Source organism: Arvicola amphibius, chromosome 2 (assembly GCF_903992535.2).
Source record: "Arvicola amphibius chromosome 2, mArvAmp1.2, whole genome shotgun sequence".
Lineage (NCBI taxonomy): Eukaryota > Metazoa > Chordata > Mammalia > Rodentia > Cricetidae > Arvicola > Arvicola amphibius.
In genome coordinates, this window is record NC_052048.2 from 63,811,906 (window position 1) to 63,837,211 (window position 25,306).

The 25,306-nt window shown below is 47.9% G+C and overlaps 2 protein-coding genes across 5 annotated transcripts; one reads left to right on the forward strand and one right to left on the reverse strand.

The window, feature by feature from the left end:
• Positions 1–47: 47 nt before the first annotated feature.
• Pradc1 (protease associated domain containing 1) lies at positions 48–4,760 on the reverse strand. 4 transcript variants are annotated; one of them, XM_038319177.2, is made up of 5 exons: positions 4,530–4,760; positions 1,689–1,789; positions 1,158–1,267; positions 747–914; positions 48–658 (listed from the first exon to the last, which is right to left on the reverse strand). In XM_038319177.2, the coding sequence occupies exons 1-5, from the start codon at positions 4,636–4,638 to the stop codon at positions 529–531; spliced, it is 618 nt and encodes a 205-aa protein (XP_038175105.1). In that variant the 5' UTR covers positions 4,639–4,760; the 3' UTR covers positions 48–528. The 4 variants fall into 4 exon arrangements, with proteins under 4 accessions (XP_038175105.1, XP_038175107.1, XP_038175108.1 ...); XM_038319179.2 differs by having other exon boundaries at positions 48–536; positions 4,530–4,748; XM_038319180.2 differs by lacking the exon at positions 4,530–4,760 and adding an exon at positions 3,931–4,128.
• On the forward strand, positions 4,740–20,905 carry Cct7 (chaperonin containing TCP1 subunit 7). Its single transcript, XM_038319176.1, has 12 exons — positions 4,740–4,892; positions 10,278–10,431; positions 11,272–11,378; positions 13,578–13,703; positions 14,859–14,911; positions 15,324–15,495; positions 16,204–16,368; positions 17,998–18,186; positions 18,722–18,819; positions 19,183–19,315; positions 19,970–20,176; positions 20,482–20,905. The coding sequence occupies exons 1-12, from the start codon at positions 4,887–4,889 to the stop codon at positions 20,701–20,703; spliced, it is 1,632 nt and encodes a 543-aa protein (XP_038175104.1). The 5' UTR covers positions 4,740–4,886; the 3' UTR covers positions 20,704–20,905.
• The last annotated feature ends 4,401 nt before the right edge of the window (positions 20,906–25,306 follow it).

Consider the following 25,306-nt stretch of genomic DNA (forward strand, 5'->3'; position numbering starts at 1 on the left):
TCCCCACACCCACACATTCTTAGTTTAGGACACAGGTACAAACCTGATGAGCTTTATTTACCTTTATTGCTAAAGAGTAGAGAATCCTTCAGCCCAGAATAACTATTTCTTAAAGCACTTCAGCAAGAGCTACAAGAGTCACTGTGAGGAAGTCCGGGCTGTGGTGTGTGACAGGTGGCCGAGGACAAGGCCGCCTGCCTTCAGCACCTTTTGTTCCAAATTCTGCCCAGACGCCTTGGGCCTGGTTCTTGGCTCTTACTGGAGCACGAAATGTCCTTGCAGGCCCTAAGGAAAGGAAAGCCACTAGTGTGGCTTCCCTGTCCCATCCCTGGCTCTACTTGTCCTCCAAACGTTGGAATCTTAGGTTTTTTCTTCCCAGTGAGTCACCTGTGGCTGGAACCTGGGGTAAGCTTTTCTACCAGAAAGTCCAGGGAGGTTGCAGCAGCTCAAAAGTGGGGATACTCGTGACATTGACTGGGATAGAGATGATGGCCCATGGCAGCCCATGCTGTTCCAGAGAGCGGCGGATCATGTAGCTGGGAGGGCATGAAGAACAGTCACTTTCTCAGCACCCCAAAACTGCCCTCTGCCTGTTACTCGGGAATTTCCAGAATCTGAGAACTTTTTTGCCCTTTGACTGGGATATTCAAGACAGGGCCTGTGAAAGGGGACTGGTGATTGCCTTTGACCCCACCAAGTCACACCACCCAATTTAGTGTGGACAGCCCGAAGCAAAGAGCCCTCACCCATCTCGGCCGAGCAGGAAGAGGGCAGGAATGTCAGCTGTGCGTTGAGTACTATCCTGGATCATCTCCACGTAGAAACTGTCATTGTCAACTGCATTGTCCGAGATGATCACAGCCCGCCCACCATGCTCCTGAACCACCCTGGTCTTGGAGAGGAAGGAGCAGCCCCTGGAAGAGGTTGGTGATGAGACCAAAGGGAAGGCTAGCTGCCCCTCCTTCACATCCTCTCTTTGGGAGGATGAAGGACCACAGAGAACTTGTATTGAGGGTCATCAGTACACAGCAGAAAGTAGACAAGATATTTCTTAAAGACCTGTAAAGGATGAATTATTTAAAAATCGACATTTCAAAGTACCATGAGCTGTGATCAGAATCTGCCCTCCCCATGTGTCATACCTGCCTACTCCTTACCCCCTTTCCACCAGAGCAATCTGGTCCTGGATGAAGAAGCCGTTGCTGAGTTCCCCACAGGCCTCGGGAGGTTCAGCAGGGACAAGGTGAATCTGTTCATACCGTGTGTGCTGAAAAATGTTCAGACATCAGGACAGGGAAGAGTGAGAAAACATGGCTTTGGAACGAGCTAACAATCCATGGCCCTGGTGCCTCGCACCAAGTGGAGGAAGGAAATGGAGTGCTCTCCCTGTGGCTGGGCACTTACATTCTCACCAAGATCCAGCTGACTAGGCAACCCTACCCCCTTCTGTGAGAGGGCGCTGGTTATAACCCGGGGCGGGGGAAGCAGGTGAAATTGACAGAGAAAGCCAGTGCCCTTGGTTTCCACCAATGGAGTCCCCCTGGTTTAGGGTTCAGCAGCTCCTGGAGGGCATGGCTGGATTATGTTTCCTGCTCTGTCCCGGCATAAAGGTGGGATGAGGGTCACCATGCCTCACTGATGCCAGCAAGGCTGCTGAGGGTCAGAAACCTGAGCTTCTTTCAACTTACAAATATACCACCAAAGTCCTTGGCAGGCGTGGCTGTGAAGATGTAGCGAATGTCCCCAGGACTCAGCACTTGGAAATATAAGTAGTCATGGATGCGTAAGCCTAAAGGGAAAAGTGCAAATGCAAAGCCTTTTAGGAACCAGCTGGTTGGGTTTCCTATGTCTTCCACTGGGTGGGCTGGGGTCTGGATCCAGAGACCCTGGCGTCAACTGACTGGATCCTCTGGGAGCATGAGATCTTATTTATTTATTAAACAGGGTCTCACTATGTAGCCCTGGCTCGCTCAAACTCAGAGATCCACTTCTGCTTCCCACCCCTACTAGTGCTGAATTAAACCACCTGAAAATCTTTTTAAAAATGGCCACACACAGCCCATTAGTGTGTTGTTTGAATTAGTTGTTTCCTTGGTGGGCCTTGAATCCTTCCTCCTGATTGCCTCCCAAACATGATTACAGGCATGCACTGCCACGCCCAGCTTGAGAACTGATTTCTACACTGGACAGACAGACTGGATATAAGAGATTTGTATTTGCTGCACTCCTACCACAGCAGGTGAGCCACAAAGACCTAGAGCTCTAGGGTTAACAGCCGTCCCTGCTCTGAAGACCTAAGAGTTTCTGAGTGGATAGAGAAGCCCCCAGTTTCTAACCAGATCTTTAAGTTAGCTCTGGTCTCATTGGCATCTCCTAGCCCAGTCACTGTCATCTCTTCTGACTGTTCGAGCTTAACTGGTCTTGCTCCCATGTCTCTTTTTTCAGAAGGGGTCTTGCTATGTTGCCCAGATTGGTTTTCAACATCTGGGCTCAAGCAATCCTGACTCAGGTTCCCATCTGCCTTCATTCTGTAATTTACATTTTATTTTATGTATATGTGTGCTTTGGCTGCATGTACGTCCATGTGCTATGTGTGTGCCCGGTGCCCACAGAGTCCAGAAAGAGGGTGTCAGCTCCCTAGAACTGGAAGGACAAGCAGCTGTGAGTGGGCCCTCTGGAAGAACAACTAGAACTCCAAATGCTGAGCCATCTCTCGGTTCCCTCTCTCCATTGTCCTCCTCAAGGTCCTCCTGTCACCCGCTCACTGCAGAGCCTCAGTGTCCCCTTCACTGACTAAAATGTGTGCTGCTGCTCACAGTGGTGTAGAAGGCACTGCTTGATCGACTCCTGCTCCAGATCTGCCATTTTCCCAAGTTCAAGCTGTACTGGCTTCTCTGTGTTTTCATCTTCTGTGTCTTCCTAAAGGTTTCCCTGTCATCTCTCAGAAAGATGGTACCCTGTTCCTATAGTCATTCAAAACATATTTTCTTCCAGCTAGTACTTCCTCAGTAATTACGGTGTATTTATAATAGTCTCTGTATGTTTCTTAGAGCAATGATTCTGAGTTTGTGACTTTACAAAGTGATGAATCCCTAGTGCCTAGGACATACTGGCTGCTCAGCAAAGGTTACTGAAAGAATGGACAGCTGCCCAGCTATGCTGTCCTGAACAAGAGAGCTGCCAGAACAACCAGGGTTTTGCTAGGATACAGAAACTTTTCTCAGCATTGAAGTTTAATATTTTCCTGGGATTTGAGTCCCTGGATTCCTTAAGCCCAGAGAGATGAGTGAATACTGAGGGATTTGCCTCAGGTCTATTAGTCAATTCAACAACCAAGCTATCACTGTGTATGCTGTGGTTATAGCTGTTCCTGTCTATGGCCCAGATCACAACCATCCAAGCAGAGCTCAGGGGGCTTGCAGCTTGTTGTCCTGAGTGTAGGTACATTCCATCATGGATACATCCCTAAGGAAGCCTTCTGGATTAACATGTGGCACCCTTTTCCCAAGCACACCCCTGTCTGGCGTTTGATGCGCTTATCTCTTCGGGTATATGCATGTGTTCACTTAGCGCGTAGGTGTGTACATTTATGTGCGAGTTGTGTAAGTGGGTGCCTTGCGTGTGAGCCCACGTGCATGTTCCTGCCTGTATGAACGCTCACGTTGCTCCATTCTTGGTCTCTAGCTGTCACCGGGGTCGCCCTCGGGAGGAGGAGGGTTGGAGGATCTTGCTTGAACATGGGAAGCCTCGGGCCGCGTCTACTCCGGACTCCGGGGACCAGCACCCACCCACTGTAGTCGTCTGGCCCCAGAACCTAGCCACCTCAAACTCCCGGGGTCCCCAAGGTGACCCGTGACCCCCGGCCCGAGCAGCGTACACGCTGGATGCCCGCCCCGCCCGCCCGTCCGTCCGTCCGCCGCGTCCGCTCACCGTGGGCCGCGACGCACGCGGGCAGCCAGAGCACAAGACAGCACCAGCCCGCGGCACCACGGCTCATCTCCAGGGCCCGTCCCGCCGCCGCCGTCCCGCCGCGCCCGCCAGCCGGACTTTAGCTTGACAGCCGCCCCGGCCTCCCCCAGGCCCGCTCTCCGCGCGGGTTGGAGCGCCGAACCGAGGCCGGCGGCCGATTGGTTGCCAAGCCTGTTAGTGTGGCCGCACTTTCCGCCTCTGCGCCCTAGGCTACTTCCTATTGGCCAGGAGAAGTGGAGCCGGCAGCGGATTGGCCAAAACTCTTAATAGCAACTGCAGTTCGCAGCCCCGCCCCCGCTCCTCAGTATAGACGCGACTCCCAAGCCAAGGGTGGGCGGCTCGCGGAGAGGTGCTGGATCCCGGCTGCCCTCCCTGCCTGAGGCTGGCTGCGCGCCGGTGCCTCGGCCGGCGGGAGGCGCTGCAGAGCCAGAAGCCGCCCTGGCGAGTGCTCTCGTGGGCTGCGCACCTCTGAACCAGGGCGCCTCAACTTCCCCGGCTCCCCGTGAAATGCACAGAGCTCCGACGCCACGGAGCTCTGGGGGTGCAGTGAGAACACTCACCTAAGGTGCTCCCCCAACCGCCGTTCAGTCCCACCGCCTGTCTTCCATGGTATCCGGGGACGCGGGCCGAAGCGGGACCCGGCTGCGTCCTCCCAGAACCAAAGCACATCGAAACTCGGTGACCCCGCCATAACCAACGCCAGCTCCTAGAGCGGCCGCGTGCGCCTCCGACTCCTCTAGCCAGCCACCTCGGCTGTCACCAACCATAGAGTGGCGGAAGTGGTCCGTCCCCTTCCTCTCCCGGGCCTACGTCTAGCCAGAAGCTTCTGGGGACGTCGGCGCGGAGCATTGTGGGTTTGGGCGGGCCGTTCCGAGGCCGAGAAGAGGCGAGTTGCGGGCCCCTGAAGCGCTTCCAAGATGATGGTGAGTGGCTTCCCGCTCATCCGCTGCCATCCGCGGCCGTGGGGCCCAGGCCTGCCCTCCGGGGAGTCGGCAGCGCCCGTTCCGCCCCCCCTTCCCGTGGACGGCCGCGACCCGGAGCTGGAGCGGTTGGCTAGAGCCGATGGGGCTCGCGACTCCACTGGGCCCGGGGTCTACGGGTTCCACGGTGGTTCAGGGCCGTGAACCCCTGAAAACTTGGCTTTTCGGAACCGAGTGAGGGTTCAGACTGCTTCGCCGCCCTGAGAGTTGCAGACGTAAAGCGTGAGCTAGAGCGCTCTGAGGTGGCGTGAGGATCTCTCGGTTGGGCCGAGTGACGCCCAGCATGGCACTGTGGTCACTTGCGTTCCCGAAACAGAATCCTTCATTCCTGCTGGAACACGTTCGTTCGCGCAGTCCTTCAGCAGGTGCACTCTTTTAATGTCTCCTGAATGTACAAGCCCAGCTTCGTGCTGGGAAGGGGCAGCAGTTGAGTGAGGTGCACAGCATCAGAGATGGGAAGACGTGAGTGCCTTAGGCAGGAGAGTCTCTTAAAGGTCTGTAGCTGTCCTTCATCACGAGCTCTTACAGAGCGGCGGATAACTTCCTTGTGTGTGAGATACCTAATTGTTGACGATCAACGTCAATGTCAGAATCCTGTGTACTTGGCATCAGTTCCACGCGTTAATTTTTGGTTTTCAATCCTTCTGCCTTTTGCAGCTTCTCCCAGTCCCCAGAGAATGATAACCTGGATAGTCCTTCTCCTGCTACCAAATGCTTTGTGGTTGCAGCTCCTGCTCAGTAGAAGGACCCCATGTTCTCTGACGCCCCCGCAGCCCCCAGCACTGTCCTTTTCAGTCTTTTCAGCATTATTGTTCCTTGAACTTGATTTGGTTGGCAAGGACCTGAGCTGAGGAGTAAAACTAATGTTCCTCAGTAACGCACACGTCGGCTGCAAATGTGACCTAACGTCCATCATTTGCATAGTGTGTCCAGGGCCCTGAGATCCATGCTCATCCAGTCTCCAGAGAAATAAACCTTTTGTCTGAAGGCCTCAGACCACTACATTGGGTTTTACCTGAATTGATTATTTTTGCCCTATCCAATAGACTTGCTTGCTTGCTTGCTGGGTATCTCCCTTAAAATGAGAGTTCACCATGCTGTCAACCGACTGATCTCAGTCTAGAAGACTTCTGTTCAAAGGAGAGTTAAAAGGGTCCCCTGAAATCCTGATCTTTGATATATCTGTTGTCTTTTTGGCATTACATTGTATGTTTCCATATACATATAGCACTGGTCTTGTTTTATAGAACATCAAGTCTAATGGTAATGGCTTTGTTTTTATTTTTTTTGGGGGGTACTGGGGATTGAACCCAAGGCCTCATTTGATTGTTCTACCACTTAGCTATAGCCCAAGGCTTTTCCCCCCAAATTTTACATATTTATTTTTTTAGGTGTGAGTGCTCTGTCCATGTATACCTGCAAGTCAGAAGAGGGCATCTGATCCCATGGTAGATGGTTGTGAGCCACCATGTGGTTGCTGGGAATTGAACTCAGGACCTCTGGAAGAATAGCCAGTGCTCTTAACCACTGAGCCATTTATTAAGCCCTCAAGACTTATTTAAACTTGTTTTTAACAGCAGGCTCTTGTAGCTCAAGGCTGGTCTGGAAGTCACTGTGTAGCCCACTGTGGTGATTAGTTTTGTCAGCTTGACACAACCTAGAAACACCTGGAAAGAAAGTCTCTGAGGGATTGTCTAGATCAGGTTGGTCTGTGGGGAATTATTGTCTGGGTTGCTTTCATTGATAGGGAAACACCCAGCCCACTATGAGTGGCACCATTCCCTAAGCTTGGGTCCTGGACTCTATAAAAGAAGAAAGCTAGTTGAGCACCAGCAATTGAGCAGCATGCTGTACATTCATTTTTCTCTGTTCTTGACGAGCTGCTTCAGGTTCCACGACACCACGCTCTCACCCCCCATCCAGTAGCAGACTATAGCCTGGATTTGTAAGCTAAAATAATCCCCCCCTTTTTTTGGAAGCAATTTTTTTGGATGTATCCCTGACTGTCCTTCAGCTCTTCCTCTTATATATAACCAGTCTTATTGGATTGCTGCGTATTGGTTTGTGTGTGTGTTCAAGACAGGGTTTCTCTATTGCTTTGGAGCCTATCCTGGAACTTACTCTGTTTACCAGGCTGGCCTCAAACTCACAGAAATCCATCTGCCTCCTGAGTGCAGGGATTAAAGGTGCGCATCGCCCGGCTGATCCATATTCTTAAAAGTATTTCAAATCTTTTGGTGGGTTGTGTTTGATTTTTAGATTTATTGGGGGGGGGTGTTCTATTCATTTGGACATGTGTATACATCCATGTAGGTACCTCTAGAGGCCAGAAAAGGGCATTGGATTTGTTCTTGGAGCTGGAGTTAGAGATGGTTGTGGTATTGGTAATCATACTGTCTTCAAGGAGAATAGAGAGGCTTCTTAACTGCTGAGCCATCTCTCCAGTCTCAAATCTGTTTTTACATTCCACTCTTTTTTTTTTTTTTTGTTTTTGTTTTGGTTTTTAGAAACAGGATTTCTTGTAACTTTGGAACCTATCTTGGGACTCATTCTGTAGACCCAGGCTGGCTTCGGATTCACAGAGATACTCCTGCTGCAGTCTCCTGAGTGCTGTAATTAAAGGCATGTGCCACCATTTCGCTTTTGATATCTTTTCTTAGACCAATACTACTTCGTTTACTATTTCTTCCATTTGAAAGTATTTGCCTACAACTGGTTGTTTTACTTTGAACCAGGCACTTTAATTCCAGCACTCAGGAGGCAGAGGCAGGCTGACCTCTGAGTTTGAGGCCAGTCTGGTCTACAGAGTGAAATCCAGGACAGTCAGGGCTACACAGTGAAACCCTGACTTGGGGGTGAGGTGGGGAGAAGAAAAAAGATGGTCTTCATTGGCTGTCTTGTAGCTTCTGTGACTGGTGAATACAGTTTTGAGACCAGCACCCTGGTACCAGTCTTCATTCGCTAAAGACAGTGGCTCTCTAACCAATCAGGGTATAGTATGTGGTACTGAGTGTATGCATCTCTATCTCATTGGACTGCTAATGTCTTGCTTGAACAATTTTCTTCTTTTTAAATTTAATTGTCTAGAAGTTTTGCCTACATGCAAGTGTGTATCCCTTGTGTGCCTGGTGCCTATGAAGTCTAGAGGGGTTGCAGGTAGTCGTGAGTCATTACCACATATAATGTGGGTGGTGGAAATCAAACCCAGCCTTCTAGAAGAACACCCAGTGCTTTTAATTGCTGAGCCGTCTCCCCAGCTCCAAGCAGTTTCTTTTAGCTGACAGCTATGCTTGATGGATTCCATGTTCCTGTCAGTCGTATCGAGCTGAAACCATACTTTATTTAAACTTGTCTGAGATCTGATAAATGTACAGCATTTACCAGCCTACTCATTTGCAGGCTTTTTGGTTTTGTACATGTGCACTATAGTGTTTTCAAGCTTTAGTGTTCATGTAAATCCATTTGGGCCCTTTCTGAAGGTCAGATCCTGTTTCAGTGGGTCTTGGATGTAGCCGTACACATTTCTGACCAACTCTCAGGTGGTGGTTATGCTCGCCATTGACATATAGCATATGTATCTGTGTTGCCACCAGTAACTGTCCTCTGCTGACCACAGAGGACAAATAAGCAGTGTGCTTCAAAAAATGTTATGAAAAAACCTAACAAGAAGTTTAATAGTAGTCTGTGTTTCTTCAAATTAATCATTTAAAAATATGGTCTAGTTCTGTAAGCCTAGCCTTTAAGAAAGAAAAAAGAAAACTGGGAACAGAGACTTTCACCAAAGTCATTTCCAGATCTAACACCCACTGGAGCTGAAAGACAGAGACGACAGTACAGCCCCCACTACAGTGTCTGCATAGAATGAGGTTTCCAGTACTGAGAAGATGACCTGGCTCACCGCTTATTCCTGAAGACTCAGGTTTAGCTCTAGGGAGCTCTGTTTTGCCAGCTACTCCAGTGTCTGTGCTACTTCCTGGACATGGGAGGAGAGATACCTCCTGGTTAGGCTTCTGTTGCTGTGATTAAACACCACGACTGTCTTAGTCACTGTGCCATTGCTGTGAAAAACACCATGGCCAAGGCAACTTGTAGAAGAAAGCATTGAATTGGGGGCTGGCTTACAGTTTCAGAGGGTTAGTCTGTTATCATCATGGTGAGGAGTGTGGCGGCAGGCAGGCATCGGAGAAGTAGCTGAAAACTACATCCTGATCTACGGGCAGCAGGTAGGGAGACAGACACTGGGCTTGGTCTGAACTTTTGAAACCTCAAAGCCAGTGACACATCTAGTCCTCCCCAAGAGTTCCACTAACTGAGACAAAGCATTCAAACATGAGCCCATGGGTCCGTCTCGTTCAGTCCACCACAATAATGAAAGCACGTTGGGGAGGACAGGGTTTATTTCCTCTTCCAGCTTATAGTCCACCATAAAGGGAAGGCAGAATATGAATTGAAGCAGAGGATGTGGAGGAACTTTGCAGACTGTCTTGTTCCTTGTGACTTGCTCAGCCTGCATCCTTAAGCACCACTCCCAGTGGCCTAGACCCTTCTATATCAATTGTAATTAAGAAAATGCCCCATAGACATTTATAGGCCAGTCTGATGGTGGCATTTTCTCAGTTGCTATTTCTCTTCCCAGATGATCCTGGCTTGTGTTAGTTAACAAAGAACTAACTAATGCAGCAACCAACCAGGCTTTACCTGCATTCTTACCTTCTCATAGTTTCTAGGGTGGTTGTGCAAAGAAAGCCCATGCAGGAATGTTGACCCTTCTAGGCCAATACTAAAGAGAAAGGCAAAAATCACTGAGTCACATGAGAACATTTTGGAGTGGGTATGAGAGGTGAAGTCAGTGTGTTACTTTGTAAGGTAAGATAAACATGCTTTTTGTCTTGCTGCACTTCAGCTGAGGTCTATGGTAAAGCTGCCTTTCTGGTCATCTCCAGGACAGTGTCTTGGTTTCTATACCAGTTACCCTCTCCTTCTTTAACAAAAACTATTGAGTATTTTATGGGGGGGGGGGTTGCAAAGCAGGGCTTGCTCTTTGTGCTGTGTGCTGTGACCCAGTTGTGAAGCACAGGGCAAAGTGTCAAAGTTGAAAGGGCCATATTGGATCATGTTGGCATCAGAAAGCATAATTTATTTAGACTTTCAATATCAACAGTGGTTCTAGAGGTAGATGTGGTTGGGGAGTCAGTCTGGGTAGCAGGGGAATGTGCTTTAAAGGGGAACAGATTACTCTGCCATGGTGGAATTGGGGGCACCTTTCCTTGCCCAAGTAGCAGATGATGATTAAAAGCAGTCATTTGCACTCTGCACTCTCTTCTCCAGCCCACACCAGTTATCCTATTGAAAGAGGGGACTGATAGCTCCCAAGGCATCCCTCAGCTTGTGAGTAACATCAGTGCCTGCCAGGTGATTGCTGAGGCTGTAAGAACCACACTGGGTCCCCGTGGCATGGACAAGCTTATTGTGGATGGTCGAGGTAAGTCTTCATGGTTCCTTGGGGCTTCATGCAGGAAAAGAGGTGCCTGGGGGGTATTTGGGACTTATGGTTGCCATCAGAAATCCATTGCTTGTAGGATCTTCTGAGGGATTAATCTGTCTGAATCTGTGTGCACGACCTTGAATGAAGAACCCTGTGGGGATCTGTGGGAGAACCTGGGCTCAGGAGTCTATTGCCTTCGGAAAGTATGGCTCAGAGCCATAAAAAGAACAAACTGGAGGCTAGAGAGAAAGATGCCTCAGTTGTTAGGAGAGCTTGCTGTATTTTCAGGTGACCGGCTTCTAGCACCTATGTCTGCCTCTGGAATCCCAATCCTTGGAGTTCTGATGCCATCTGTGGCTTCTGAGGGCACCTGCATGCACGCACACATACATATACACATGTATATACATAATTAAAACTGGAGATCTTTTCTTTAAGAAAGAAAAGAAAATGGTGTTCTCTAGGGTCCCTCCCATTATAACGTGTTGCTAACATAGAAGGAAAAAAATTGCCATTTAAGTTGTATTATATTGTGAGATACTAGAATGTCAGTTGTGTTCAAAATATTTTAAGTGATTACTCTTCTTTTGAGCAGTGTAGCCCAGGCTAGCCTCAAACTGGATGTTCTGCTTTATCCTCCTAGGATGACTTGTACACCATTGTGCTTGGCTATTTAAAACATGACTGTTCAGTTAACCTGGACTCAAAAGAAAATTAAGAGCCAATAATATTTAAAAGCTTGTGACCCAATCCCAAGAAAAAGTGTGTGTGGAGTTCAGGTCTAGTAAACAGGATTAAGAAAGGGGGTTTTAACTGTTAACTGTTTTCTCTCTTAAGGTAAAGCAACAATTTCAAATGATGGGGCCACAATTCTGAAACTCCTTGATGTTGTCCATCCTGCAGCAAAGACTTTAGTGGATATTGCCAAATCCCAAGATGCTGAGGTAGGAAGTCAGTCATAGAAACTTAAGTGGAGGCTGGAACATAATGTCTCCTTCAGTGCCTCACTCTTTTCACTGAAGATTTTATTTTTTTATTTAGGTCTAAAATTGTAATTGTGTAAGTACTTCATACTTAAAAATAGTTAAAATTTTAAAAAAATTTAAAAACTATTTTGTTTTTTTGAGACAGGGCAGTGGTACCTTTGTAATTTTGGCTAGCATAGAGCTGGCTATGTAGACCAGAACAGAGATCCTCCTGTCTTTGCCTCCCATTTAGCATGTGACACTATACCAAATCTATGATTAATAACCTTTAAAACTATATTCCTGCATGTCCTGTTTCATATCCATTAATCCATTGTAGATAGCAACTGTCTCCAGGTCTAAGTTTGGAAGATTGAGTCTAAGCACTCTAATTTAGACTGGGCCTGTGAGCTGTTAATTTTCATAAGTCACTGTTTACCAGTTTATACAATAGACTGGAAACACTAAGGTTTCCATCTTGTTGTGTGTGAAAAGTACACATAATTTATCTTTCCAACCAGTTTTAAGTGTCCACGTTACTGTCAACAACCAGTCTGTCTTTGTGGGCATCAGTTTGATGCAATAGTCTGGTAGTAAATGGTAGGGTCAGTTTTGTACTGTGGAGTGCTGCAGAATATGGGTGCTGAGATGTGTCTTCAACAAGGAAATAATACCTCGTTCTTGTCAGAAGTCTGGCAGCTTCATCCCTTCTCCAGGGTGTTTCCTTTCCTATTGAGTGTCCCTTATTTTACATAGGGGACTTAGGTGAGTAAGAAAGGAATTCATCCCCAGTCAGAAGCTATCCAGTTTCTGTAAATGATCTTACTTTTTCTCTCATTAAAAATAGAGTTTAGAATTTGTTCTTCCAGAAAACCCAGATTCGGTTACCAGCCCTCATGGATTAACAACTGCATCTAACTCAGTCCCAGAGGTTTTCACACCCTCTTCTGGCCTCTGTGGACACTAGGTACACTGGTAGACAGGCATACAGGCAAAACCCCCATACACATTAAAAAATATATATTAGACTGCAGCGTATAAGCACTGAGAAAGAATATCAGACTAGGAAACCACTATTTCAAATAGTGTTTGAAGCATATTGAACTTGACTGCTTCTAGGAGTCTAGTTGGCTTTTTGTTTACTTCTGCCTTACAGCTACCCGATCTAGCTCCAGAGAATAAGACACCTGGTTTTTGTGGGCACCTGTACTCGTGCTCAAATGTCCATACACATAATTAAAATTATTGTTATTGGTGGTGGTGATGGTTTTTCTTTTCTTTTTTTGAGACAGTTTCTCCGTATCCCTTCCTTTCCTAGAACTAGCTCTGTAGACCAGCCTGGCCTCAAATTCATAAAAATCTGCCTGCCTGTGCCTCCTAGGTGCTAGAATTAAAGGTGTGCACTTTTCTCCACTCAGCTATTTAAAATTAAAAAAAAAATAAGGAATGTTTATCACTTCTTGGTACTGTAGTTATTTATCCTACGAGCGTGAAGCTGCATCTCTTACTAACTTAGTACATAGTAAAAAGTGCACTGCTAGTTTTATGTTACTTGACACAAGCTGGAGTCATTGGAGAGGAGGGGGCCTCAATAAGATCAGGCTGGAAGCAGGCCTGTAAGGCATTTTCTTAATTAGTGATTGATGTGGGTGATACTTCCCCTGAGCAGGTGGTCCTGGGGTCTATAAGAAAGCAGGCTGAGCTTGCCATGAGGAGCAAACCAGTATCACTCCTCCATGACTCTGGCTTCTGCTTTAGCTCCTGCCTCCAGGTCTGCCCTGCTTGCATTCCCATCCAAACTTCCTTTGATGATGAACTGTCAAGTAGAAATGTAAGCCAGATAGACTCTTTCCTCCCCAAGTTTCTTTGGTCTTGGTGTTTCATCTCAGCAGTGGCAGCTCTAAGACAGTGAAGTATCTGCTGAGTTGTATTCAAGTTTGTATCCTGATAGTGAACTGTCTGGACCCTTTGGAGAACGATGCTGTCTGGGGAATTAACTTTGTATTTCAAAGCCATCTGAGAAAGACTGCTTCCCTGGACACTCTCACTTTTCTATTTTTATTGCAAAGTATATGGGTTTCTGGAAAAAGTTTGACACCATTTAAAGTGTAGGTTGCATAAAAAACGATTTTCATTCCCTGAATAGCAGAAAACATGATTCTTGCCATCCTCTTCTAGGTTGGTGATGGCACCACCTCAGTGACCCTGCTGGCCGCCGAGTTCCTGAAGCAGGTGAAACCCTACGTGGAGGAAGGTTTGCACCCGCAGATCATCATCCGAGCTTTCCGCACGGCCACCCAGTTGGTATGAGCTCTATCACCTGGGCACGTTTACACTTACGTCAGTGAGGACGGTGCCTGTCCTGGGTGTGAAGGAACCACACAGTAGACCTGCGTGGGCATTTCCACCCTTCAGTAACTGATGTCAGCCCAGTAGACTATTTTGTAGGCGTAGGCTCTTTATAAGTAAGAACTGTTTTTAATTATTCAGAGTACGCAAAATAGGGACATCTTAATGTCTATTAAATACAATCTTTTTATTTTTTCTTTTACTTTTTTCAAAATTTTGAGATATTTTACTTAGCATTTTCCCCTTCCCATTTCCCCTTTCAAGCCCTCTCATATAGTCCCTACTCCTTCAAATTCATGGCCTCTTGTTATTGCATATATGTATGTGTGTGTGTGTTAATATGTTCCTAAATATAACCTGTTGGGTGCATATAATATAAAATGTCATTTGTATGTTTTCAGGGCTGATCATTTGGCACTGGACAACCAATTTTTTTCCTCTTTCATTCTCTCTCTCTCTCTCTCTCTCCCTCTCCCTCTCCCTCTCCCTCTCCCTCTCTCCCTCTCATGTAGCCTAAGCGGTCCTTGAATTTGCTTGATTCTCTCACCTCTACCTGCATGAAAGATTGTAAGCGTATTCCACTGCACCTGGCTCATGACATTTTTCATGCATGGTTTTTTTTGGTTTTTGTTTTTTGAAACAAGGTACAATTTTGTTTTTTATGAGAACTCATGATAGCTTGAAGTGACTTGTGATATCACTTAATCCTGTAGGTCTTACTTTCTCCTTTGCTGTGTTGCCAGTGTTGACCCTGAAATTAGGTCATATGTAAGGAATACTTTGGAGGGGATTTACTGGTTTAAAAAACTGGCTTATGTATTATTTATGGAAGACTTTCTCTTATGCTGGAAGTTGTCTACTTGTGAGCCAGAGGTTTGGCCTAACCTAGCAGGCTGTTTCAGGTGCATTGTCCTCATGCACCTGTCCCAGAGCCAAGTCCTGGAGGTACCTGCCCTATCTTTCTATTGAGAGTTTTCAAGATGGCAGAGCTTTAAATTTTCCTAGGCAGATACAGGCACAGGAGATGTGCTTAAGGTCTTGGCACTGTTGAATCCACTTCACCGTATTCTGTGTTTAGCATGAGACTCACTCACCTTGTGTTTTTGGCAGGCTGTTAACAAAATCAAAGAGATTGCTGTGACTGTGAAGAAGCAAGATAAAGTGTAAGTTTCCAGTGGGCTTTGTCAGAGCCTTGATGTCTTGTGACCAGACTGGAAGTGTAAGCATGTTGCAGTCTCTCTGGGCAGGCTGTTTGGTTCTTGTCAGACCCTTGGCCATGCAACAGAAAAGAGCTGACACTGGGGTGGGTGGGGTGAGGGTGATTGCATCTGCTGTCTTTTGCTGATAATCTACCCTTAATGATAGAGAAGGTGAAAGGTGGAGGGGGTGGGCGGTGAATTTTGGGTTAAAGGGAAAGTAATGGGGTGATAGGTTGATACTGTTTTTTGCCAAATAAGTGTTTTCTGTTGTGCTGTCTAATGGTTAATGTGTATAGAGTGTTATGTGGAATGTACCATTCCCACGCTGTAGTCGAGTCAGTAAGAAGCTCAATGCCCATTCTGCCCTATGCTGCAGAGAGCAGAGGAAGATGCTGGAGAAGTGTGCAATGACAGCCCTGAGCTCCAAACTGATCGCTCAGCAGAAGTTCTTCTTCGCCAAGATGGTGGTTGATGCTGTGATAATGCTTGATGAATTGCTCCAGCTTAAAATGATTGGCATCAAGAAAGTACAGGGTGGAGCCCTAGAGGTGAGCTTGTTGTGGCCTCCCTAGACAGCAGACAGCTTCATGTGGAAGCAGAGTTCACAGTATAGGTGAAGAGAGAATGCAGACAAGGCAGGAAGGCCGATGTGACCACTCTTTCATGCTGTCTCTGGTCTTTGGATCTGTTTGCTTGCCATCAGGATGGGAAAGTGGACCTGTGCCAATTCAGAATCCTGTTTCTTTGTTAGTTTCAGGTGTATAGAAGGATTGGTTCAGATAAATTACTTGTAAATTCTCCAAAGATAAATCCTGAGGTATTCGGCAGTCCACTCTTCAAAGGGGACTTCCCTAGTATTCTCTTGAGTAGGTGATACACAGTTCAAACCATAAAGGAACTTAAAGCTAATTGTCCCATAACTACCTTTGCCCCTTTGTTGTCGGTTCTCACAGTGTAACCTAGAATTCTGTATGAACACTGTGTGTACATGCACACTATACTAATGCCATTGGTTGCTTCTGATGCATACTGATGTTCTGTAGCGTGGTTTTGTACATTTAGAACTGTTGTAGCAATTGAATGATACCTCACCTTAAAGGGGCAACTAAAATATGCTGTGTCACTTAAAGAAAGATGGGTTTGTCCCAGATTTTATGATGATGACCACCAGTAGAAAGTGGGGTTCACTCTTCTGGGTTCATGGGTTGATTGGAATTCTGACTGACAAAACCATTGAACTGTCTGTCTTTAACCAGGAGTCTCAGCTGGTGGCTGGTGTTGCATTCAAGAAGACATTCTCTTATGCTGGGTTTGAAATGCAGCCCAAAAAGTATAAGAACCCCAAGATTGCCCTCTTAAATGTTGAGCTCGAGTTGAAAGCAGAGAAAGATAATGCTGAAATCAGAGTCCACACAGTGGAGGTAGGCTCCCCAGCAGGGGTGAGGAGGCAAGCAACTTCCTGGATGAGGGCCTCCTTTCTCTATGTTGCTAAGGGTCAGCTTTGTTTCTCGGGTGACTGTGGGCACTTTATCTACCCTCTGTGTCCATGTCTGCATACATGGCCCACTAATTTTCTCACTTTGTTTTCCTTGACTTCCACCTCAGATAATTTGAAAACCTATTGAGCAGCTGTTCTCTGCCTCATAGAGACGGGCCCTCCAGCTTGTCTAAACTTTTTGGTTTATACTCATCTTCAGAGTAAGGCTCACATGCACTAAGTAGGGCACTGCTGTTGAGCCTCATCCTCACTCCTGGCCCCTTTTTAACTTTAGTTTCTTTTGTGTGTTGGGGGGGTAGTGGTGGTTTTTCAAGGCAGGGTTCTTCTGTGTTTCCCTGGCTGTCCTGGAACTCACTCTGTAGACCAGGCTGGCCTCAAACTCAAAGATCCTGCCTCTGCCTCCCTGAGTGCTGGGATTAAAGGCGCGCACTACTATCGCTGCCCGGCTTTAACTTTTGTTCTAAGAGAACGTTCCTCTGTGTGGTCCTGGCTGTCTCGTAGACCAGGATGGTCTCCTTCCTCTGCCTCAAGTCCTGGGATTAACAGTATACACTACCACCACCACACCCCCCCCCCTTTTTTTTTTTTTTTTGAAGAGGACAGGGTCTCACTTTGTAGTTCACTATGTGAACCTGGCTGGCCTCACCGATAACTGCCTGCCTCTCCCTCACTAGTACTGGGATTAAAGTTATGTACCACTATACCAGACTTGCCTGACGTTTTTGTTTTTGTTTTTTGTTTGTTTGGTTTTTCGAGACAGGGTTTCCCTGTAGTTTCTAGAGCCTATCCTGGAACTAGCTCTTGTAGACCAGGCTGGCCTTGAACTCAGAGATCCACCTGCCTCTGCCTCCCGAGTGCTGGGATTAAAGGCGTGTGCCACCACCGCCCGGCTTTGTTTTTTTTTTTTTTTTTTTTTAAAGATTTATTTATTTATTATGTACACAGCCTTTCTTCCATGTATGCCTGCAAGCAGAAGAGGGCACCAGATGGTTGTGAGCCACCATGTGGTTGCTAGGAATTGAACTCAAAACCTCTGGAAGAGCAGCCAGTGCTTCTAACCTCTGAGCCATCTCTCCAGCCCCTTGCCTGAGGTTTTTTAAATTTGTTTTTGGACAAGTCTTGTTAAGTCTCTCAGGCTGGCCTTGAATTTGTAATCTTCCTACCTCAATCCTGAGTAGCTGGAATGACAAGCTTGCCTGTGATTCTCCTTGATTAGACAGGTCTCCTTTCCTTCTAAACTGAGTCTCATAACTGTGTGTTCCTACCATTGTGGTTCCCACGGCTGCCTTTAGGTAGCAGTGTTTTCCAGCACAAAATGGCCTCTTTGGTAGGAGAGGTCTTACTGGGAAATCTCTAGGCAAAGCCCCCTCCTAAGTTTTTGTTTGAAAGTGTTAAGTGGTTCTTTTATGGTCCTAATGTGTTTAAACTGTTGTCCACTCTTAATTCCCAGACAGGTCAGCATGTTTTCTGTGGGGGAGAGAGTTAGGTTAGCCTTAGACTGTCATATGCACTTTCATCCCCAAACACCCTCATCTTTTTTTGTGATCTCTAGGATTACCAGGCAATTGTTGATGCTGAGTGGAACATTCTCTATGACAAGTTAGAGAAGATCCATCAATCTGGAGCCAAAGTCATCTTGTCCAAACTCCCCATTGGGGATGTGGCCACCCAGTACTTTGCTGATAGGGACATGTTCTGTGCTGGCCGCGTGCCTGAGGAGGATCTGAAGAGGACAATGATGGTAAGCAAAACTTCATAGGCTACTGCTTATCCTTCATGGCCTTGAGCTGTTTCCGCTGTCCCTGATGTACTAGACTGTCAGGTTGTCCCTGTGTTAGCTGTCAAGAAATGATCCGTCCTAATGTCTGTATACCCAGTAATAGAAACAGCTTTGAATTCACTGACCAAGACAGTTGGGAAGTAGGTGCCACATAGCAGTGCCACTGTGCTCACAGGTCAGGCTCAGTGGGTACCGCTTCCAGCCAGGACTTCCCTCTTGGTGCAGGCTGTCGTCCAAAGAACTGCTCCTGGGTAGAGTTGCTGGACCCAGAACAGTAGACATCGGGTCTCTGTCTCCTTTGAACTAGGTAGACCGTTTGCCTTTGTGTGTCTGGCTCTGTTTTGATTTTATCTTTTTGAGATGGAGTAGGGATCATCTAGAGGTCAGGGTAATTAATGGTGGACTCTAAGGTTCTGTGGCAGATTCAGCATGGGAAGAGACTTGTTGAATGGTGACAGGAGGCCAATTACCATCATGGATTTTTCTTGCTCCTCAGGCCTGTGGAGGCTCAATCCAGACCAGTGTGAATGCTTTGATACCAGATGTGCTGGGCCACTGCCAGGTGTTTGAAGAGACCCAAATTGGAGGCGAGAGGTGAGCCTATGGGTTCAGCTCCCAAGAACTGCTTGTATCTGCCCAACCCTTTTTTTTTTTTTTTTTTTTGTCAAGTTCTTTCTGGGTGTGGTGTGTGGCTTGTACTGTTCCTTTCTCAAGGTGCTGTTGGGTGGAGGGGTGGGTAAAGAACTCAGGTGTAGCGTTAGAGAAGGGAAGTAGAGGCAGATTCTAGATCTGATTCCACAAGCGTTGCTGCTTCTACTCCAGTCCTGCCTCAAAAAACACCTTCAAGGTTAGGATTGACAGCCTGAGTCAACTGCTCTCTTCTGGAAGGACTTGGCATGGAGATCAGATAGCAAGGTGACAGCAGCTCATGTGTGCACCATTACATCCTGGACATAGGTACAATTTCTTCACTGGCTGCCCTAAGGCCAAGACATGTACCATCATCCTCCGTGGTGGCGCTGAGCAGTTTATGGAAGAGACAGAACGGTCCCTGCATGATGCTATCATGATCGTGAGGAGGGCCATTAAGGTACTGGATGACGCCTCTTGCCCCTAACTCTGGGGCTGATAAGATCTTGGGTTTCATGTAACCTGTCCTTCTTAGGTGGTATGTTGGGCTTTGATTTCCTCCTGCAAACCACAAGAGAGACTAAGTTCTCATTTGTCCCACAAATCATGGAGAAATAACTTCAGCCTCACATATAGGCCATGCTGGCTTTTGGTTGTTTTTGTTTGGGTTGGTGGGGGAGGGGTTGTTTTGGTTTTTGTTTTTCAAGACAGAATTCTTTGTGGTCCTGGATGTCCAGGAACTTGTACTATAGACCAGGTTGACACCAAACTCAGAGACCCGACCGCCTCTGCCTCCTGAGTGCTGGGATTAAGGCATGTGCCACCACTGATCAGCATCAGCCATGATTTAGTTAAGTGGGGCTGATCTATTCAGTTGTCCTCTTGAAGTTGCCATGCCCAAACTATGGTTGACCTTGGCAGTGACCTTTCAGTTCCTAAAGTTGAAGCTGGGATGTGCTGGATGCTGACTGCGTCTAGGCACCTGGGGTTTGGGAATGGGGATATAAGCCAGTATTCATTTTTTGGCCACTTCCTGGGCTGGGGGATTTGCTGTGTGTCCCAACTTGAAGCCTGGAGCTGGGCCACTACATTGTAAGCTCTTTGGTTTCTGCAGAATGACTCTGTGGTGGCTGGTGGTGGAGCCATCGAGATGGAGCTCTCCAAATACCTGCGGGATTACTCAAGGACCATTCCAGGGAAACAGCAGCTGTTGATTGGGGCATATGCCAAGGCCCTGGAAATTATTCCACGACAGCTATGTGACAACGCTGGCTTTGATGCCACGAACATCCTTAACAAGCTGCGGGCTCGGCATGCACAGGTGATTGATTCTCTGCTCTCTTTGGAGCCCAGGGATTGGATGGTTGAGGGCAGCCTCTTAGATATGTGCTCTCTGGGAATGCAATCACTGCCAGGTACAGTGGACAGCTCCCTCCTGGCAGGGTACAGCTTCCTGGGAGGGCTTGGGTACTTGTGGCCAGCATGCCCAGAGTTGGAAGCAGGTGGGGAACGGTGCCATTTTCCTCAGGAAAGTGCCATCAATTCAAAATTCCTGACAGCGGAGTCCTTTGGAAGGTGTGCAGGAAGAAGGGAAAGTAATTCCAAAGTGCTTCCCCTCTCTTTCAGGGGGGCATGTGGTATGGGGTAGACGTCAACAATGAGGACATCGCCGACAACTTCCAGGCCTTTGTGTGGGAGCCGGCCATGGTGCGCATCAACGCCCTGACAGCAGCTTCTGAGGCTGCATGCCTTATTGTATCCGTGGATGAGACTATCAAGAACCCCCGCTCCACTGTGGATGCTCCCCCACCTGCTGGCCGGGGTCGAGGCCAAGGACGCCTCCATTGAGGGGCAGTTTGCACACCTCCCTGGGAGGTGAATTTGTGGTGAGGAAATGGTTGATTAGTCTGCTGTGTTCTCACTGGAGGTTATTTAAGTAAAACTTAAGATTATTTGGTCAGTTTTTCTCATAAATATCCTATTGCCTCTCAAAATGAGCTGCGTGTATACTTGCTGAAGTAGAAGTAAATAATTCTGCTGGCCTGCTGAAGTCTCAGTGTAGTTGTGCTTCTGAGTAGTAGCTAAGATGTATGGTGGCTTCCTTTTCTCCTGTTACCATCTTTAGTCCTAGCTCATGCACTGCACACATGCAGCATTGCTCCCATCTCAGTAGGTGGACTATGTTCTCTGTTTAGGCATGCTTCCTCTTACAATATTTTAAGTGAGGGCTCTGGGAAGAATGTCAGGGTGGATTGAACCCAGGGCCTCATGAGGTTTGCTAAACAAGCACTTGCCTCTAAGCTATGTTCCGACTATTACTTACTACTGAGCTGTTTTCCAATCCTATTTTTACTTTGCGTTGATCAGTCTTTGAACTGTTAAGGTTTCATTAAGTTGCCTAAACTGGCCTTGATCTGCTTTGTCTCCTGAGTAAGCTGGAATGACTGGCTTGTACCACCATCCCTTTCTTGTAATGAGGGGTAGTTAATTGTTTGGCATAGAAGCCTGGCAGGGTCTACCAGTGCCTCTGTTCTGCTAGCTGCCTCAAGCTAGAACTCTAACTAGTGGCTATTAAAGCTGGGTTGTGTTGAGTAATTGAAGTTCTTGCTTCTATAACTGGGAAGTGAATTTGAGCTTTGAACTCATGGTTAAAGCAGGATAGGATTTTTGGGCAGATGTGCACTCTGGAGTGACATCCGTCCTGTGATTAGGTGGGAACAGCTAGCTCTCAAGGATTACTTGCACAGTGTGTGTTTAAATTTAAACAGGTTAGGTGCTATTAATTAAATCATTTCCCATTTCTAAAATGGGAAAATTAAGGCCAGGCCATGGTAGTAATTTGGTCTCTCATACATGTAAGTCATTGCCAGAGCCTCCTGAGATTAAGCTGGTGTGAGTGGACAGTCCCTACTGCTTATGTTCTGCCTATTTGGGTTTACCTTGGAGGCTTGATATATTTGGACACCAAAGCAGGCTTGAGCAGTCACAGACCTTCCTCCAGCATTGTCTGCAGCCCTAAGGGTAGTGCTTAAATTCTTCATTTGCCCCATTGACTGGGCTATCAGACTTCTTCCTGCCTTAGTGACCTAAACTGCAGAAAAAGCTGGAATGAGGCCTGAGGATGTTGGTTGATTGGGTCCTTGCCTAGTATTAGAAACATGGGTTCAGTCACCAGGACCACACAAACTGGACACGATGTGCACACGTATTCCCTAGTACCAGAAAACTGGAGATAGGAAGAACAGAGGCTTAAGGCTGTCTTCAGTATGGAGTTTGAGACCAGGCTGGGCTGGCTACATGAAACTCTTGGAAGCAAAGGGTAGGGGTTTGGTGTCTGACAAAAAATACAGCTGCATGCCACGTATTTCCGCGGACCAATTTTTTTCAGTTTCATCTTTTATTGGATACAGAACCATAAATTCTCTGATGCCCATGAGTCCTTTTAAATACATATGCTCAATACATTCGGCAGAGGGCATCTGGGTGACATGGAGCAAAGTGCTGGGATGGCAATGCCTGGGTGGGGCAGAAAGGTGGGGCTAGGGATGGCCCCGAGGGCTGGAGGTATAGGCACCACTTTAGAAACAAGTAAATCCAAAAGCTGCTGTTCTCCCCTCTGCCTACTGTGCTGGGGCAGGGTGCAGCCTGGCTCTGCAGGGAAGGCAGGGCCTTGGGGTCAGTTGTCCCATGAGCAGTGCCCTCTGAGACCCCCGTCAGGATGAGTAGAGACTGGGGGGGCCTCCAGACCAAGTCTCCCCCCTCACCCCAGGACTGTGGTAAGGGCAGAGGCCCAGAGCTGGCCTCATGGTGGGGTGCCTGCTTGATTGTCGGGCTGTCTTAGACTAAGGTCCCAAAAAGTTGAGGAAAGCCTAATTAATATTCTGCTCTTCACCCAACCTTCAGCCTGGTGTCTGGGCAAGGCCTACAGCTGAGCTCCCTTGTCCAGGAGTAAATATACACACTACACAGTAATATATACAGAGATGCTGGCCTGAGCCAAGGCTGGGTGAGAAAGTATGGCCACCGAGGACGGAAAGACTGCCAGTCCATCGGGCTGACAGGCTGGGGTAGACCTCATCAGTGGTTAACTCCTCAGGGCACTGGGCCATATCCCACTCAGTCACACTTCTTCCAAGTTCACCAGAAACTATGTCTTTGGCACCAATTGTCATTCTGGGAAGTTTTCTTTCAACATAGCGCCTTACAGAAACTGGGGCTGACAGCTCACTGCCTGTGTTCTGAAGCATTCTACAATAAGGGCTTGGGGACAGGAAAGGCAAAGGATGGATCCAAACCTTGGAGCAGCAGGCCTTGGGAGGGAGACCTGTTAGAGCTGAGGCAACTCCTGAGAGACCAGCTTGGCCTCTGTTGTCATAGGGTTAAAAACAAAAAAAACCTGATTTCAGGGTGCTTTCTCTTGATGGGTGGAAAGCAGGAGTTCTGGGCAGGAGTGCGTACATTTTTCTAGTTTTGCCATACTGTGGGAAAGAAGCAGTCTGCATAAGCATGAAGTATTCAGGCCAAACATGCTACACTCAGGTGCTAGGGCCAGGCTGTGTGGCAGGAGTAGGAGTGGAAGAAAAGCCAGGTGACTGCCACTCAGGAGCCCTCGCCATGGACCTGCGCTTCCTCACATGGCTTTTGTACCTTATTAAGTATAGGATACAAAGGGCTCTTTAAGCGCCTGAAGATGGGCTAAGGTGCTTCTCAGGAAGCCAGATGCCCATCCCCAACTCTGTCTCTGGGTTGCTAAAGATGGAAACAAGCACAGCATCCAGAAGCAGGGTTGGTCCCCTGGGGAGAAAGCAAAGGAACCACAAGGGGGGGCAGAGCTGCCGGCTCTCAAGGCATGCCTGAAGACTATGATGCCCAAGACTCAGGACACAGCGACCTGTCACTTAGGTTGGTAGATCTACAATTTTCACTCTACCCACCTTTACTCAGAGCAAGAACACAGGTGAGACCTCTTGGGGTTTCTTGGAAACAGCTTTTCAGAGGGCAGAATTGTGCCAACAAAAGGCGTATGATTCCCTCTCCGTGGATCAGGATGTGGTGTGGAACTATCCTCATGACCTTGCTTCCTACCCTGACCTATTTCTCTCAACACCAGGCATTCCTGTGCCTCCCCTGTCCAGGGAGATGTCCTAATCCTGGGGTTGAGGAATGGAAGCCCCTGGGGGCAGACTTGGCCGACTACCACATCACTTTGTGCTTTGTCCAGGAGACAGAAGGGCAGCACCTCTGGTCTTGGAGTCACAGGGAGCAGGGACTACATGGATGCAGCTGACTTACGAAGGCAGCTAGGCCCCAAGTGCACCTCCCCTTCCCCTCCCTTCTGAGCCACTGAAGGCGAGGAAAGTTGTGCTGTTGCCTGTGACTCCCGGGGACAGGGCTGGGGAGGCAGCTGTGAGAGGTAGGGTGTAGATACCACACAGCCAAGGTTTCATGCAGGACTAGGCATGGAGTATCCAGCATGACAGCCTTGGCATTCCAGTCTTCAAAGAACAGCGATAGAACAAGCCACAGCTCAGTGATGACGACAAACGGGCAGGGCTGTAAGATCTGGGAGCACTGAGCAGGAGGGTGTACAGCAATGGAAGGGACTTGGTAGGCGGCAACCCACGGCAGGGTTCATGCTTGGGCCAGCTTGTGGCACAGCTGTAGAAAGCTGACCAGAGGATCCCACCTTGTATAGGAGCAAAGAAAACCCTAAGATTTGGATAAGAGGTCAGGCATCTGTTACTTGAAAGATTTGCCCAAATGAGGGTTGCCAAGACTCAAGCCTCAGCCATTATGAGAGGAGGAACTCTGTTGGGGATGCTCCAAGACTTCTGGGTATGGTCCAAGGGCTGGGACACCCTGCCCCAAGTAGTCTGTAGTCTCGGCCTAGGGCTGTAAATACTCAGAAAGATGGACTGTGGAAATTCTTTTCTCTTCCTTGACACCAGTGCCTCACTCCTGGCCTGAAGTAAGTTGTTAAATAAATCAGGCCCCTTTCCCCCCCTAAGCCCAGCCCAGCAGGGGGCCCAAGCCCCCTCCCTTCCTCCGTCCCTCCCTCCGTGGTCCCTCAGCAGGGAGTGGTAGGTATAGGGACTGCTTTAAACTTAGTTCTGGGTGTGTTAATGAGAACTCTGTCTTACAGCAGTCTCCTCCACCTGGCCAGTCCTTTACCTGCCAGGGAGATGTAGGCCTCATCCTGGGGAGTTGTAGACATTTTTTTTTTACCCTTTCAAACTCATCCCTATGGCCCCACCCCAACTTTCCTCTAACCTACCTGGGTTCCTAGGCTTGCCAGGGTTATCACTGGAGAATGTGGACCTGGGCCTGCTGTCTGAAGGGAGCGACCAACTGTCTTCCTAGCCACGTCTGAGCTGCCTTGGCCTGTGGCCAGACAAGAGGCTCCTGACCAGGAGCTGGCCTCAGGAAGGAGCCCTGCCTGAGCAGCTGAGGA